The sequence below is a fragment of the Procambarus clarkii genome, chromosome 47, assembly GCF_040958095.1.
Source record: "Procambarus clarkii isolate CNS0578487 chromosome 47, FALCON_Pclarkii_2.0, whole genome shotgun sequence".
Lineage (NCBI taxonomy): Eukaryota > Metazoa > Arthropoda > Malacostraca > Decapoda > Cambaridae > Procambarus > Procambarus clarkii.
In genome coordinates this window covers 19,416,971-19,435,094 of record NC_091196.1, presented here as the reverse complement: position 1 = coordinate 19,435,094, position 18,124 = coordinate 19,416,971, and the positions used below count along the sequence as shown (strand labels likewise).

The window sequence follows — 18,124 nt, the reverse complement described above, 5'->3', positions numbered from 1 at the left end:
ACACACACACACACACACACACACACACACACACACACACACACACACACGCACACACCTGCTCGGCTCTCCCAGGGACATAACTTTTGGCACTCTGTCTGGCAGTCTCTCACTAGCCAAATCAGTCATGTTTACATTTGCATATTGCTTTTCATCGAGTTTGCTCTTAATTTTCGTATGTCAGTCTCTCTGGCGACTTATAGTTTCCAACAATGAACGTTCTCTCAGGCATACCTTGAGTATATCCACTGGCTTTTCCATTAGTCTCCCTGATAAACTTTGTAACTTTACAGAAAACAGGAAGTTGTTTTGCAAAGTTTTGATTAATTTTTTTTCCAAGCTCTTCATTCAGTCTTGTTTCAGTTAATCTTTATTTGTTTTTACTAATGTTTCATTCCTTCCTTCAATATTCCTTCTATAGTTTGTATCTCTTTCCTTGAGTTTACACCCCAAAAATATCCACAATTTTTTTCATAAATTTTCTTGCCACCTTTTCTTTGTACTAGTTATTTCGTGTCATTCCCTCTACCAGTTTGTACACTGTTACAGTTTGTACACTGTTTGTACACTGTTACTCTTGGCATTCCTAACCCAACATTGTGTGAGTTGGGTTATGTCATCAAGTTTCTGGCTCCAATCCTCGATATGTACGCCCAAGCCAGCTGTGAATGTCGACGTGTGAGCTTGAGCCAGCTGTGAACGTCGACGTGTGCGTCGGAGCCAGCTGTGAACGTCCACATGTGCGTCGGAGCCAGCTGTGAACGTCGATATGTGCGCATGAGCCAGCTGTGAATGTCGACGTGTGTGCCGGAGCCAGCTGTGAACGTCGACATGTGCGTCGGAGCCAGCTGTGAACGTCGACATGAGCATGAGCCAGCTGTGAACGTCGACATGTGAGCCTGAGCCAGCTGTGAACGTCGACATGAGCCTGAGCCAGCTGTGAACGTCGACATGTGCGCATGAGCCAGCCGTGAACGCCTTGTAACTACATCTAATCGGGAATCCACACACACACACACATACACACACACACACATATATATATATATATATATGTGTGTGTGTGTGTATATATATGTATACATATATATGTGTATATATACACATATATACACATATATATGTGTATATATGTGTGTATACACACACACACATATATATATATATATATATATATATATATATATATATATATATATATATATATATATATATATATATATATATATATATTATATATATATATATATATATATATATATAATGTCGTACCTAGTAGCCAGAACGCACTTTTCAGCCTACTATGCAAGGCCCGATTTGCCTAATAAGCCAAGTTTTCATGAATTAATTATTTTTCGACTACCTAACCTACCTAACCTAACCTAACATTTTCGGCTACCTAACCTAACCTATAAAGATACATTAGGTTAGGTAGGGTTGGTTACGTTCGGTCATATATCTACGTTAATTTTAACTCCAATAACAAAAAATTGACCTCATACATAATGAAATGGGTAGCTTTATCTTTTCATAAGAAAAAATTAGAGAAAATATATTTATTCATGAAAACTTGGCTTATTAGGCAAATCGGGCCTTGCATAGTAGGCCGAGTACGACGTTCTGGCTACTAGGTGCAACATATATATATATATATATATATATATATATATATATATATATATATATATATGTCGTACCTAGTAGCCAGAACGCACTTCTCAGCCTACTATGCAAGGCTTGATTTGCCTAATAAGCCAAGTTTTCATGAATTAATTGTTTTTCGACTACCTAACCTACCTAACCTAACCTAACCTAACTTTTTCGACTACCTAACCAAACCTAACCTATAAAGATAGGTTAGGTTAGGTTAGGTAGGGTTGGTTAGGTTCGGTCATATATCTACGTTAATTTTAACTCCAATAAAAAAAAATTTACCTCATACATAATAAAATGGGTAGCTTTATCATTTCATAGGAAAAAAAATTGAGAAAATATATTAATTCAGGAAAACTTGGCTTATTAGGCAAATCGGGCCTTGAATAGTAGGCCAAAAAGTGAGTTCTGGCTACTAGGTACGACATATATATATATATATATATATATATATATATATATATATATATTAGTATATTTTGGTAGCAGTCTTTCCTGTAGACATATATTATTAAATATGACCGAAAAAGTAAGATTAATAATTCTAACACGAATTTTCTCAATCTTTCGTATATTTCTTTTCACTGTTGGAGGTAATTAAAAAATCAATTCTCCAAAATTCATTTTTATTTCTAGTCTGACGCGACACTTGAGCGCGTTTCGTAAAACTTATTACATTTTCAAAGACTTTAGTTAACACATACACAACTGAATAGAACTTACACATCTCCGATTTTGTTTATATCTACTCAAATAGATGTCTACGTCACTCAAATGTAGATATAAACAAAATCGGAGATGTGCAACTTCTATTCAGTTGTGTATGTGTTAACTAAAGTCTTTGAAAATGTAATAAGTTTTACGAAACGCGCTCAAGTGTCGCGTCAGACTAGAAATAAAAATGAATTTTGGAGAATTGATTTTTGAATTACCTTCAACAGTGAAAAGAAATGTACGAAAGATTGAGAAAATTCGTGTTAGAATTATTAATCTTACTTTTTCGGTCATATTTAATAATATATATATATATATATATATATATATATATATATATATATATATATATATATATATATATATATATATATAATATATATAATATAGGTCAGGAGACTGGGGTCTTCAAACCCGTTGGTGTTGCTGAGGCTATTAAGGCCGCGCTCTCATTAATTATAAGACAGACGCGAGGGGAAAATACATGTTGCCTTGTGTACGACGTCTGCTGGAATCGCATTATTATTACTGAGGCTGAAAAATGCAATAATATAAATACCCAAATATGTGTCGAGTAGCAATAGCACGCTACTATGAGTACAATAGCACGTGTGAGCAGCGTCACAACAGTGGGGAGGACGAAGTAGGACGATGACTCGTGTGTGTGTGTGTGTGTGTGTGTGTGTGTGTGTGTGTGTGTGTGTGTGTGTGTGTGTGTGTGTGTGTGTGTGTGTGTGAGAGAGAGACCTGCGGGCGTGCCAAGCCCTCTCTCACTCCCTGACTGAGGCAGTAAGGCCAGTGACACGAGAGATGGCGGTGGGTGAACTGTGTTCCCTGCAGGGAAGGTCCAGGTAAGAAGACATTGTACCCGCTCATCAAGGTCAACACCTTCGTCAATATCATTCTTTGGGTTTGCGGAGAGGCCTGGCTCTTGACCCCTGCCCCCCTCCCCCCCCCTCCCTTGCTATCAGTTAGCTGGGTTAAAAAATAACTTCTAATAGTCTTATTTGTTATATCCTCCTTCACAATTGTAGATAGATTCTGCCTAAACTATTTCCTCACAATTCACCACACGTGTTCATCGCTCGTGCTCCGGAAATAAACTTCCGCCTTTCAATCGCCCGTTGCTTTTAATGGCACCCGACCCTCTGATGCTTCTTGTGATAACTACTCTTGAAATTAGTGTGGCGTTAGGGTCAACAACCTTCTCCTGCAACTCATTTTGTTTGCTCACAACTCTTGCACCTGAAGAAGTGCTGTCTTAGATCCCTATATATAGGTCATCTAACCTGCTAATGTCCACACGTGCGCTAGTTCTGTTTCTTCTTTTTTTTTGGGGGGGGGGGGGAATTCAGTCACATCAACGTGATAATCTATGATAAACAATTTGGGCAATGATATAGGATACATTTCGCACCCTTGGACTCTCCAGACACAAGCATTATCCACTGAGCCATTACGAACTTAAGATATCTGAAGCAGACGTTCTACTAAACTTAGAGTTTGGATAGCACCAGCTGGTATCCACAATCCAATTATGTTTTTCTTTGTACCGTTTTGGTCTCGTCGCAGCCCTGTCTGATCTCGTTACCTGCTCTAGTTGGGATTAAAATTAAACAACTCTTGTAGCAGACGATGTCACAATAACGTGGCTGAAGGTATAATGACCAAATCCCACACCAGAAGATAGGGAAACGACGACATTTCGGTCCGTCATGGACCATTATCCAGTCATGTGTGGAACATCCCTTGTTGTGTCCCTCGGGTAGTAGAACTCTCAGAACCATCTACAGGTATACTCCAGGTATAGACATTCAGTTTGCTCACAAGAAAGCAATACGAATACTATTATTCCAGAATAAGCGGGACCACACTGTGCTCAGCGACCAACTGCGGGTGGGGTGGGTTTAGTAAACGCTTATATATGGCTACATTAGTGTCCAATCAAATTTATAACTCTGGTATTAAATGACCTAGAAGGGCTGCTACCACAGAGATATGTAGTAGGCTAGGGCTGAGATATATGGTAGCCTAGGTGTTGGTAATTTGAGATTTGAATTTTCATGCCAAAAATACAGCATCACAAATCAACAATATCCATCTTTGTATAACCTACAACAATTTATGCATTACTCTAGAATTTTAGCTACAAAAATTTGTGCTTTAGGCTAGATTTTTAGCTCCATTTTGAGCGCATTATTTGAAATAATCGGTCAACTAATGATTTTTCATTTCATTCATAAGTTCCATGGCCATTTCTTAACTATTTTATTTTTAATTTAGGCACAAGAAAATCTTGCAATAACGGTGACTTGCCAACTAGTATATTGTTTTGTATTATTATTATTATTATTATTACTATATTGTTGTTATGAGAACATAAAATATAATCAAATTAACTAAATTCAAGTCATTAGAAAGTATTTACAAAACTTAAGTTATATAATTAAAACGTATATTATTGAGGGTTTGTGACGCTGCATTTTTTGGCGGGAAAATTCAAGTCTCAAAAGGTCAACTATTTTTGTTTTGTTTTATTGCTAAAATACTGATTGATATTTATTTATTGATAAGAAACAAATTGAATTTATTGATAACCAGATAATAAATTTAATGAGGCAAGTATTAGATTTTTTTCTGTTTCAGGTCAGCTTACATCCGATTTTGATAATGTTCACACAATTTTACATTTATGTTTTAGATTTTATGAAAAAACTTTTTTAGTATGAAAACTTTTTTGTGTAAAAACAACAAAAGTACTAGATTCATAATTTTTGTATTGGGAAACTTGTTATTATTTGTTATTAGGAAACAAAAACATTGGCAAAATATCGAAAAAAATTACTGAATTGACTGTGGTTCCTAAGACACAAGCAGGGAACTATTGCCCACCATGGTTCACCATTGAACGATTGGTTCACTATAAACCATTGTCGAAGGTTGAATGGCAATGGTATGTACTCCACGGAAGACCGGAGTCTTCCCCCGGAGTATCAAAATAGTCTAGCCTAGAATCTACCCGGTATAAACTGCTGGGGGGAATTATCTGGCCTCTTACAGTCTACCCTTTCCCCTCCCTGGGTGCTTGGCTATAATGGAACCAGGAAAGAAAATCTTTAAACGCTTTATCATCTTTCCTTGTGGAATGTCTTGGCATACCGAGGGTCAAGTGCCGTGGTTGGCTTTTGTCGATATTATGATATTTATTGATACATTACAAGGTATCGGTTTTGATACCAAAATGCGTTAGGTGTCACGGGATGGATATGAGGTGCATAATAAAGAACGAAATTGAATTGTGTCATGGGGAGGGAATACATGTAGCCTAGTATGCGAGGCAACATTTAAACGTGACTCTACGATGTTATTCTCAAGTATGCCGCCGCTTTCAGCTCTGGGACGTGTTTTGCGGCATGCCTCTCAGCTCTGGGACTAGTCAAGGGACATGCTCCTCTGACCTTTTTCCAGCTTTGGTTTTTTTGTCTGACAGAGGATGAGGACCTCTGTATGTTTGAGAATTGGTTAGATTTCTGAATGATTTCTTGTCATATCATCTAAAGTAGCCAATTGGCAGACCATTGTAATATGTCTAGGTCTATCAGGTGTTTCTTGCGATCGTCTGCCTCGTACACTTGAGTGCAATGTATTTGCTGTGTGTTGTGTTACCACCCCTTAAGGTGTACACTATATTAATATACGTGCTCTTCAGCTTACACAAGAGTGTGAAGTGAGATCGGGAAGGGGATGAGGTGAGTCGGGTGGGGATTGGAGGAGGGAGGGAGCGGGGACGGTAAATAGGGATTAGGGAGGGACGAGAGCAGATCACGCCAGGAAAGGTCTTAGTGGTTATCCATAGGCTGCTCAAGGTCACCTGGCTGTACCTCGCACCGGCTCGGCCACACCTGAAGGAAAGCCGGTATGGCTAAACAATAGATGGGGTAGGCATACAGCCATGGGCAAGCAACTATATGACAAACTCGCAGTATCCAGGGAGACAGCTCCCTGAACCAGTTGAGGAAGAGGAGCTTGAGAGTCGTCATAACTCTTGGCCCAGCACCAGGCATTAAAGGATGTCACCGTACAACAAACTGATAGGCAACAATTGCATTTTGGAACATATAAAATGAGGTGTTGCTACTATTTACAACTTAGGCGAGGACTATCCTTGAGTTTGCCGCTAGAACTCCCATCAAAGAAACGAACCCAAGCTAAGAAAAAATCAAAGAGATCGGCATCGAGTCTCGTATCAGAAATAAGATAGTTAAACTATAAGGATAGGCTTTAGGGCTGAACTTCCTTATTATACTTCGCTAAAGTTGTTGTTATAGAGGATCAGCTACTCAGAACAAAAAGTACCAAGTAGCACGGGTTATGGTGAGCCCGTAGTGGACTTATTAAAGCCCTGCTCCTGTGCCAGGTAACTTAAAACCTTCCGGGGTGGTTGTTGTTGTTATAGATTCAGCTACTCGGAACAGGTTCCAAGTAGCACGGGCTATGGTGAGCCCGTAACTTACCTGGCACAGGAGCGGGGCAAGTAGCACGGGCTATGGTGAGCCCGTAACTTACCTGGCACAGGAGCGGGGCAAGTAGCACGGGCTATGGTGAGCCCGTAACTTACCTGGCACAGGAGCGAGGCAAGTAGCACGGGCTATGGTGAGCCCATAGTGGACTTACTTGGCACGGGAGTGGTGCCGGGGTGGTTCTTCGACAGCTTTCAATACTGATTTACCCGGTATTGGTGAGGTGGCGGCGGGTGATGAGGACGGGATGTGTATTGTGGGATGGTAAACACACTCGTGCTTGTAGTCGGCCTGACCTAGTGAGAGGCAGGCAGGCAGGCAGCCAAAAAAGTTCCAACTGGGTTCACCTGCCACTGTCACCACGGATTTATTGACGTGATATATATTGTTTTCCTGCGAGCATTCTTGCCATTATCATGAACATAAATACTATTACACCTGTCCTTCACCCATTCAGTTACAGACTAAACTCAACGATGCTTTACTTGGCTGATAGGGGGACGCGCACGTTATCAAATCAAAAGTTTTATTCATAAGTGTTGTACATTTATAATTGGGTGAATTTACATAAAAATTTACTACAAAAATTATGTCAAAAGTAAGAGCAGAACACGTAAACATGATTTACCATGAATGTTTATGTTCATGTTTACCATGATTTACATGAATTAACAGTATATATATACATTATATACTGTTAATTCGGATTTCGACTAGAAGTTTTATTTCCCTCGTGATCTATATAAAATTCGTCACAAGTGTGGCCGGAGTGAACGTGTTACATACAACCATAGATAAAAACTTTAAGCATACAATTAGAGCTGAGAGACTGATAATAAATAAATAAATAAATGTTTATTCAGGTAAGGTACATACATACAAGAGATTTTACAAAAATTGATAGATTTATAGATAGAGCTAGTACATACAATGCCTAAAGCCACTATTACGCAAAGCGTTTCGAGCAGGAAAAACATTAATGACTAAAGCTTAATACTAATTGAGTATAAAGTATAAAATGTGTTGAGAACATATAAAAATAAAAAAAAGGGGGGAACATGGCTGAAAAAGCAGCACAAATAAAATTAGGTCGACAAACCGTTGTTTAAAAAAAAACCAGACATGGGTTGACAATAGAGGGGTAAGGTAGGTTACAGGATATTGGCACACGTACAGCTCCCACACCTTTGACAGAAACGAGGCTAAGTATTTAGAATACCTCTAAGTGTATTTTTGCCAACTCAAATTGGTGTGCTCAGTAGGCGGGTTCAACGACTTCGCTCAGGTAAATAAGAACACAGAATTTATAAAACGCGTAAATTTACGGCGGGGTCCAGTACCCTCCTCTCGCCATTTTCTTATCTCTGAAAACCTGGGGTGGCTCTAGGACCAATAAATATAGTCCACCGCTCATCTTTATGGTGAGGAAGGTGACGTGGTTTAATGGTGCCTCCTGGTCCTAACTCTTTCGAATTATGGCCGCCCGCCCACTCCTCCCCTCCCAGCGCCTGTCCCCCAAGTTAGTAATGTTTATGTGACGACCGCCCCAACTCACCCGGCAAACTGTCGTAACTCTCGCAGTTTTACACCTCGCTTAGCTTGGAACACAACAGTCGTCGTCGGTCTCCAAGCGCCGCGTGATGACTCGAAGCATTTTAGGATATCCAATGCAAATTGGTTTGGGAGAAGGGTGAATGTGGGAGTGATGGGTTGAAGAAATGGAAGTGTGACGATTTTTTTAGTATTATTATTTTCTACCACAGACGTGGCCACACATTTACAATGCTAACTAGCATATATACATTTTCTTCTGTCCTCCATGGACAGAGTGAAAGATTTGTCAAACATACAGTTCAGAGATTTATTGAACCACAGAAGGTGATCGTAGTGCTTTTAAAATGTTAGGCTAAGCTACATACGTAAATACATAGATACACAGATTTATGAATGCATTAATGTGAATGGTGTGGGTTGTGGCTATTGCCGACTGCATCGTCCTGTTTGACCTGCTTAACTCTCTTTGTTTTCTGTATTGTCTCTGCCTAGCTTGTCCTTGTGTGTGTGGCATCGCCTTGCGTCTTCCTATTGTTGGGTTTGTATCGCAGCCCGGCCTCCTAAGGCTTCCCAACGTCAAGACGACGATCAATATAAAGTGGTCTCTCCTAACCTACCAGAGGACCCAAAACAGAAAACGGGACAGTACGTCACTTTCGCCAGCCGCTTTCATTTTCTACTGACAATTTTTGGCCTTATGTAAGGCATACCAACGACGTTCTTTGTATCCGGACAGGTTGTTGTGTCACTGCCTGGCGTATCCTTCCCAAAATAGTTCAGCTGGCAGTTCCATTTACCTTCCATGGTAGAAATCCAAGTGACGTGTGGCTGTCGTTCATATTGACTGGAATATGAGCGTGATAAGGGTAGGATGGTGAGGCTTATATAGTGCCTCGCTCTGCCTCATTACCGAGGCCTCAGACAGCCAAATTAACCCTTCATGATAAGACATATGACGTACTCCTGTTCTTGGGCGGAATATGAACTGTTGGATTTAAATACATTTCAGCGCCTCATATATGTATTTTTTTAGTGGTGTGTTTTATGTCAATAAAAATTGGTCAAGTTTGAATTAAATCATTGTTCTTGGTCCAAGTAACCTTGACCTTGTAGGCAATTGGTGTTAATTAAACAGGATCTGAGCGATGTGATTTAAATTGAAATAACTATCTATGTATTACACGTGGTTTTCCTTGTGTTTCGAGTATGAAGGATTGGTATATAGCAAGTCACCAGTATGTAGGTGTTTTACGGGCTATTCATGCCCGTGCCACCTCTTGGGTGGCTTAATCTTTATCAATCAATCTGTAGGTGTTTATCCCTCTTAGGGGGAGACATCTCCCGTCACGCAGGGTGCAGTTGCACCTCCACAGATTTCCAGTATCAGTTCTTGATACTGGTAATGGCTCAAAAGGGCCACCACTTACGGGCTATTCATGCCCGTGCCACCTTTTGGGTGGCTTAATCTTCACCACTAATGTAGGTGTTAGACGAGATGGTGTATGGTGTCAGGTGAGGAGTAGCGAGCACTGCAGTGCTGTTTTAAGGGCTAGTGGTCGTTGTTGTTGTTGTTGTTGTGGTGTTTTGGTTTTGGCTTGTAAGTGGGGAAGGTCATTGACGCCTGTGGGCGCCAGGTGACTGGGTTCGAATCCACCCTCATGGCTCCTACTCATTTTCTTACTGATATATCACGGTAATGTTATCTGATTGTGTGATAAAATACCTCAGGTATTTTATATATGACAATGTCAGACCACGGAGGAAAAATGAAACAGGAATTTCCTTAAGTACTTTCGTATATTAAATACATCTCACCTTCTCACCTTCTCAAGATGTATTTAATATACGAAAGTACTTAAGGAAATTCCTGTTTCATTTTTCCTCCGTGGTCTGACATTGTCACGTTCTTAATCACGTGTTTATTTTCGTGATATACACACATTTTATATATATATATATATATATATATATATATATATATATATATATATATATATATATATATATATATATATATATATATATATATATATATATATATATATATATAAGTTGCCGCCCAGTTGGGTGGGTGTGGAGCAAGACTAGTAACTGTAACCATAGATCTAAAGTGACTTGTATGTATGTGTGTATATATATATATATATATATATATATATATATATATATATATATATATATATATATATATATATATATATATATATATATACACAAGTCACTATACAAGGCACTTTAGATCTATGGTTACAGTTACTAGTGTTGCTGCACACCCACCCAACTGGGCGGCAGCTTTACAGTCATGCATTACCTACAGTAAGCAAATGTTGGATACTTGGCTAAGATTCCTGGCAGTACATCATTATGGATAAAGTACTTACACGTTTCTTGAAGACCATTGATAAGAGTTTATCTCTGAATTCAGTGATTTTTTTTCTCATTCAGTTTTATAGTGAAGCAAAGTATGTGAATAGTTCTGCTGACAGAGTTCTACGTCACCAGGTGATACAAACTCCCAGAGATACTTGTAGCCGAGCCTAGGCCTAGCAGTAGTAACTTCTAGAAGTCTACCATCCTTACCGATAATTCATAGACATGTGGTTCTTCCTACACAATAGAATGATAGATGGAGTAACTGGTGCGACGTTCCCTTTGTCTCAAGTCTACGAGATTTTGTTGCTGTTCCAGGAATATTGCTGCCCTCAGGCTGCTTGCTTAAAAGCAATCCAAGATTTTAATCAATTTCCCCCTTTTTCGTGTAAAAGTTTTGGCTAACTCATGAGTACTCTTGTGCATTCAGCTACCAATATGGGAAGGAATCCACAGGAGACAAACTCTGATTCTATCATTGATGATTTTATTATATCTATGTCTAGCTTCAGACACAAGCATGTTACAGTTATGCCTTGGGGAGCTAAGTGCAGTCAAGGATGACAAGGAGTCACTTACAATTAACGCGCCGACTTTGGATTACTATATTCGATCGGGTGCAAGGATTATCGCAAACAAATCTGTTTGAAGAGTGGAAACCCAGTTATTTATACGAGCCCCACACTCATTGGAATAGGAGCCATCTCTCGCTGTCACAACAACTGCAACTTTATTAAGATTTATAAAAGCCATCTCTCGCTGTCGCAACTTTAATAAGATTAATCAGTTGCAACTTTATTAAGATTTATAAAAGCCATCTCTCGGTGTCACAACAACTGCACTTCCAGCTGCACCACAGGACTGGTGCAAGGTAATCAGTGTAATCTACAATCGGTGTAAATCACCAACCTGTCCTCTTAAAAAGAACGTCGCTTTTGGCCGTTTGCCCGTATGGCCGGATATGGACGTAATTTAAAAATGAAAATAAATTTGGGATTTTTTTTTCAACAACAGTAAGTTAAGGGTCCTCTGATAGGTTAGGTGGGCAGGAAATTCTCATAAAGTTTCAAAACGGTATGAAAAACGTTAATGAAAAGTTTCCTCTTCTAAGCTTGCCGAGTAAGCCGGACGACTCAAACAGAAAACGGAACAGTACGTCACTTTTGTAAGTCGATTTCATTTCAAATTACGTCCAAATTTGGCCATAGTGCGCATACGAGCGAAAAGTGACGTTATTTTTAAGAGGACGGGTTGCAATAATTTGGGAGAGTGAGCGCTCCATTGACCAGAGCATCAATTTGGCTTAAAGGTGTTGTACTTAGTTTCCTGTCAAAGCATTTGTTGTTCTTTACTGCTGTTGTAGATTTAGGGAAAACCTTGAAGCCGGGGAGGAGGGGGGGGGGTTACTACCTAAGTCACAGGGGTGGTGAAACCTTTTTTCACCCTTCTCCCTAGTTTCCTCACACTTCCTCGACCCCTCTAAGTTCGTAGCAGCAATAGCAGTGTCAAGAGCAACTGCAGCAGCAACAGAAGCTGCAGTAGGTGCAACGGGAGCATTCGTAGCAGCAACAGGAGTCAGCATTAGCAACAATAGGAGCAGCAGTAGCACAATAGGCAGCAACGACAACAGGAGTACCAGGAGCAGCAAGAGCAGCAGGAGCAGCAAGATAGGGGTGGGTAGTATAGAGTCACAAGGATGACAAACAACCCGTCCCTAACGCAGGCCATTTCTTATCACATCTTGAGCAGGAGAGGTGAGGATACAGCCAGCCGCTGTGGTGCTTGTTGATATATTGATCACGGCGTGGGCTGTGGTGCGGCTGGCAGGGGTGGCTAGGCTCCGATGGTTAGGCTGGAGTGGAGAGTTGGGATGGCTAGGCTAGTAGGGGGAGTTGGGATGGTTAGGCTAGTAGGGGGTGGCTAGAGTGGGTGGTGAGGTGACAGGGTTCATGGCTGACTTTTCCCTTGTGTGTGTTATTACCTCAAGGTTAAAGCAGCAAAACCACAAACGTACAAGCACTTACGCGTAAGCATTCACGCACGCACGCACTCACAGCTTTCTGACGTGATGTGGTGGAGGCTGACTCCATACACAGTTTCAAGTGTAGATATGATAGAGCCCAATAGGCTCAGGAACCTGTACACCTATTGATTGACGGTTGAGAGGCGGGACCAAAGAGCCAGAGCTCAACCCCAGCAAGCACAATTAGGTGAGTACAGCTGAACTATCTGATAGAATAAGGGAGGGTAGAAATAGCCTAAGCTACTCTATCCTTTGAGACGTGTTTTTTTGTTCTTGTCTCAATAAACATACTTGAACTGATAGAATATTCCAACAACTAGAGTTTAACTCAATCACGTGTAAAGTACTGAATCTGGGTACTTCTAATAAAAGGTACTAAATGGGGGATAAAGCCGGTAAAGAATTAAGCAGAAAGACTAGAGGGTATATATATTACACCGAACCTGTCTCTGGAAGCCTGTACCACCCGGCATGGACAACATATGAACTGTATTTAGAAATCTATGTATGGACTCATTCCGAACCTTAAATTTCACGTACGTCAGCCCAATTTTTGGAATATGCGGCGCCAGCGTGGACGCCTTATTTAGTCGAAGACAAGACGATTTTTAAGTTCAGAGGGTCCCTTCACCAGTCCCTCTTTCTCCACGTGGTCGTGTACCTCTGGCGGCCGCCGCTAGGAGGCGGCGCTGGTTGCCTCCTGAAGCGGCAACAGGATACAGGATACATTTTACAGGCCTTAACAAAATGGCGAGTACAATTAGATGGGCGAGTGGGGTCATGTGTGGTGACACGTGGCGTTGTGACCTTAACTTGTGACCTGGATGGATGTATACATGTTATGTGTCCGGTTATGTACATGGGTTGCGTTTTACCGCTATTTTTGGGTTAAGCATATTTCAAACCAATTTTTTTTCCTTAACGGGCTGTCTGAAGGGCTAATCACTGCAATGTTGTATTTGACGTAGGTGGCGTTGTGTTGGTCGTAGTCTGGGAATTTTGTCTTGAAGCAGGGGGGGGGGGAGAGGCCTTTCCTGGAAGGGGCTGTGAATTATCACGGAGGCCTATACAAACCACGCCAACGGGGGAGGGGGGGGGGTACGTGTGATAAGGTAGTTAGGGGGTGTTAGTAGTTAACGAACGACCTCTTATTCTCGGGGATTGTTCCTTACAGGTTGGCGCGGCCACGAGGCTACCCAGGCCACCAATATGCATGATAGTGGTTACCTTAAGATAATTTCAGGGTTCAATTTCCTCGCGGCCCGGTCCTCGACCAGGCCTCCTGGGGCCAGATTCACGAAAGCAGTTACGCAAGCACTTACGAACGTGTACATCTTTCCTCAATCTTTGACGGCTTTGGTTACGTTTATTAAACAGTTTACAAGCATGAAAACTTCCCAATCAACTGTTGTTATTGTTATAAACAGCCTCCTGGTGCTTCGGAGCTCATTAACTGTTTAATAATTGTAAACAAAGCCGCTAGAGATTGAGGAAAGATGTACAGGTTCGTAAGTGCTTTCGTGAATCTGGCCCCTGGTTGCTGGACTGGTCAAGCAGGCTGTTGGACGCAGCTGCTCGCAGTCTGACATATGAATCACAGCCTGGCTGTTCAGGTATCCTAAGAAAAAAAAGTGACGATAATGCCTAATAATAATATTGGAAAAAACAAGTCTCGCTCAGGGTTTATCTGGGATCCTGTCAAGCCAGGTACCCCTCACCTGCCTTCTCCACGAGCCTCGTCGAGGTAGGCCTACTGTGGCCTGCTCTGAGCAGTCTTTTGTTAAAATATCTTCCCCTTGTTATTGTCCTTCCCCGCCCCCCCCCCTCCCTCCCTCCTCTTCCACACCATTGCTTTCTCTATTGTCTCGTCCTCCCAAATAAGATTCAGTTGGTGAGTCATGCCTACCTGATGCCTTTCTAAAGTTAGAGTGTGTGCGCGTGCCACCTACGAAACCTGTACATCTTTCAACAGTCATGGTGGCCTTCTTCGCATTAATAACCCGTCTGCGAGCTTGAAAACATCACAACCTCCCAAGATTATTATTGTTAGAAGCAATCTCGTGGTGCTTCGGAGCTCATAAACTGATTTATCAAAGTAAACAAAGCCGCCATGATTGGTGGCAGACGTACAGGTTGACTGAGGAGACCTGTACAGAAGACCTAGAGGCTCCTCACTGTAGCCTCTAGGGTCTGTGGCCCCTAGGGTCTGTTACCCCTAGGGTCTGTTACCCCTAGGGTCTGTTGCCTCTAGGGTCTGTTAGCCCCTAGGGTCTGTAGCCTCTAGGGTCTGTTGCCTCTAGAGGGCTACACCTCCCCAGACACTGTGCCTCGTGCTGCCACGCTTCTTTATGTTCTGACGACCTGCCACACACACACTTGCTGGTAAAGGTGGCTTCCACCACTTCTTCAAGCGCCTCCGGTCTGTTTGAGTAGGTTTCAAAACCTGTGCCGGAATTACAAATTATGACGTAATTTGTGACGTCACACACACCTTAGCAAATACCGTTTTTAAAACAAAGTTGTATATGCTGTTTTGGGCCTGGGATTTCTTATTTAGGCCTAGGACAGGTTAGGTTATATCGTGTAGTTAATGTTCCGTTTTTAGCCATGCCGTTAGGGGGGTAATCCAACCGTAGAAAACATGTACTTTTGTGAGTATAACAGTCTATTTTTTGTACGTTGGCCTAATAGTTACTATAAGTACTATAATATGCAGGCGAGGAGTCACAATAACGTGGCTGAAAAATGTTGACTAAACCACACACTAGAAAGTGAAGAGACGACGACGTTTCGGTCCGTCCTGGACCATTATCAAGTTGATTGTGACCATTATCACAATCGACTTGATAATGATCCAAGACGGACCGAAACGTCGTCGTCTCTTTACTATAATATTGTGGAGGATGGGCTGGTATCATCTTACATAGCTTTTGCTGCTATGGCAGTCTCAAACTGCCCCTCGCTCTCTCTCTCCTGGCACTTGTTCCCTATTATTATTAACATCTTTATTGACAAAATTAATTACAATTTTGCCTAATCTGAGGATTTCGATTAAGTCTTATTAAAGTCAGGATAATGGTGGTATTCACTGTCACGCAGGACCCTGACCCTCCTTTGGCGCCTCCCTGGTGACCTCCGTACTCTTCTCTCTGTACATACTCTTTCCATGCTTTCTCTCTTGTGTAGGCGATGAGTCACAATAACGTGGCTAAAGTATGTTGACAAGAAGGTGAAGGGACGACGACGTTCCGGTCCGTCCTGAACCATTCTCAAGTCGACTGGGATTGGGTGGTTATAGATAGGAGCTGCCTCGTATGGGCCAATAGGCCTTCTGCAGTTGCCTTTGTTCTTATGTTCTTCACCTTCTAGTGTGTGGTCTGGTCAACTTCTCTCTTGTATTTGGCGGCCTTCCACTGTTCGCAGCACCATTGGTTAATCTTGTTCTTTTCCTCTACCTCTTTCCTCACCGCTTAGTATTTCCTCTTGGCCACTGTGTCTGGATAATACTCCATCATCTCATTAATATCTCTTCCAAGTTCCTTCTGTCACTACAGTGGGAGAATAGTTGTCTTGTCCCTCCGTAGTCCTGTACCCTCCTGCATGCGCCATCCAACCTCTTCGCTTCTTTGAACTTCAAGATGCAGTTGCACAGTTAGGTTAGGTTTTTGTGGGGGGATTTTGGAGAGCAGGAAGATGTGTTTTCCTGGAGTCATTCCTACTCGTTATGCTCAGGAATAGTGATGTGGGCGTGAATGTTCTTGTTTCCGCTTGTGATGTGATCTTCCACAAGGCTTTGTGCCTCACCCCTCCTTGTACTCTCCTGTTCGGCCAGTTTTTTTCCATCCTGTTGGTTCATCTGCCTGTATTCCTCCGCCACTTATCTCCTGTTTTGTATTAATCTGTTTCCTCTTCACCCACACCCTCCCCTCTTCTTAGAGGCATTCTTCCTGCTATCCTCACTTCCTCTCCTGCTCGGCTACAGGTGTTCCTCACCGCTTGAATTAAGCATTACCTGTGCTGATATTGGTGGGGTGTGCCAGTGAAACACCAGTGAAACTGGCGGCGGCTTCCGCTCTCTTGCATCATTTAGTGTCGGGGTTTCCCCTGTCGGGGCTCATTTTCTTACTCATTTCCCATTGTTTACCGACCACACGCCTACCGACGCCTGGGACCAGATGTATCTGGTCCCAGGTCCTCTCCAGACTTTGGTCCTGGCTCGTGGCCGCCCCGTAATGGTGTGTGGTAGAAAGGGAGGTTTTGGTGGTGGTGTGGTAGAGAGCGAGGTTGTTGTTGACATACTAGTGGATGGTGGGGAGGAGGCGGCCGGTGGTGGCGAGGACACGAAGCTGACGTGTATGGTCATGAATGTGTGAGGAGCGCCCCCTAGGGCCTAGGCGGCCTCCATTGGGGGCCTCCATACGTGCCTGGCCACCCCAGCTTCTGGCCTCTGCAGCCTCTACACCATAACATAGACCCTCCTGCTCTTTATGCACCAACACTGCTGCTGCTCCATCACTCCGTCTCCCCCACGCCTGTAACCCCCCCCCCCCACCCCTCCCTCACCGTAACTGTTACTGCCTCTCTCTCCTATCCTTCATGGCCATGTAGGTATGATCTGAAGCAGTACCAGCGGCAGCAATATTTAGCCTGTATTCTGTCTTGTATATTCCACCTTCCTACTGCCACACTGTTAAACCAGAGCATCCTCTCGAGCGCTCACAACGTCACTAAACTGATGTACTAAATGGCCTAGAGCTAACATAACTGAGAACGCAAGAATATAAAACTTGGGGACGGAAGAATAGTAGCTTGGGTTGGGTCTTTGCTTTTACTTGCTATGTCAAAATCCTGGTTTGTGCCTCAGAGAGGCTACGGGATACAGTAAGTTCAGTAGAACTTCGGTTTCAACCCTCTTACCCTGTCGTAGCTCAGTTGATTAAGGCAGTGTCTGAGATGCTCCCGGACGCAGGTTCGAATCCTCGTCACGGCCCTTGTGGATTTGTTCATTAGTTGCACCACGTTAGTGTGACCTCTGTGTGTAATGTGTACTTGCTATGTCGTTTTCAAACTGTCTCAGCTTCTCTTCCCACACTGAGGCACACATTCCAAGCCCTCTGGTATCTTCGTCTGCTGCGGTGGTGTGTTATTTATCTCGTTGTCCACACACTCGTACCTAATTGTTCTTGCTTCACATCGCTGGTTAATTAAACCGTAGGATTCCTCCTGTGATATTATTTTTTCCTCATTTTGGGAAGGTACAGATTTGCCGACTGCTTCCTGGGACTTCTGG

At 42.3% G+C, this 18,124-nt stretch overlaps 1 protein-coding gene across 1 annotated transcript in view; it reads left to right on the top strand.

The window, feature by feature from the left end:
- Positions 1 to 3,114: 3,114 nt before the first annotated feature.
- The window catches only part of LOC123762946 (transmembrane protein 268), a 60,774-nt gene continuing 45,764 nt past the window's right edge, over positions 3,115 to 18,124 (top strand). Inside the window, 1 exon segment of the mRNA XM_045749780.2 lies at positions 3,115 to 3,218. Coding sequence (XP_045605736.2) covers positions 3,178 to 3,218 — 41 coding nt within the window. The 5' untranslated portion in view covers positions 3,115 to 3,177.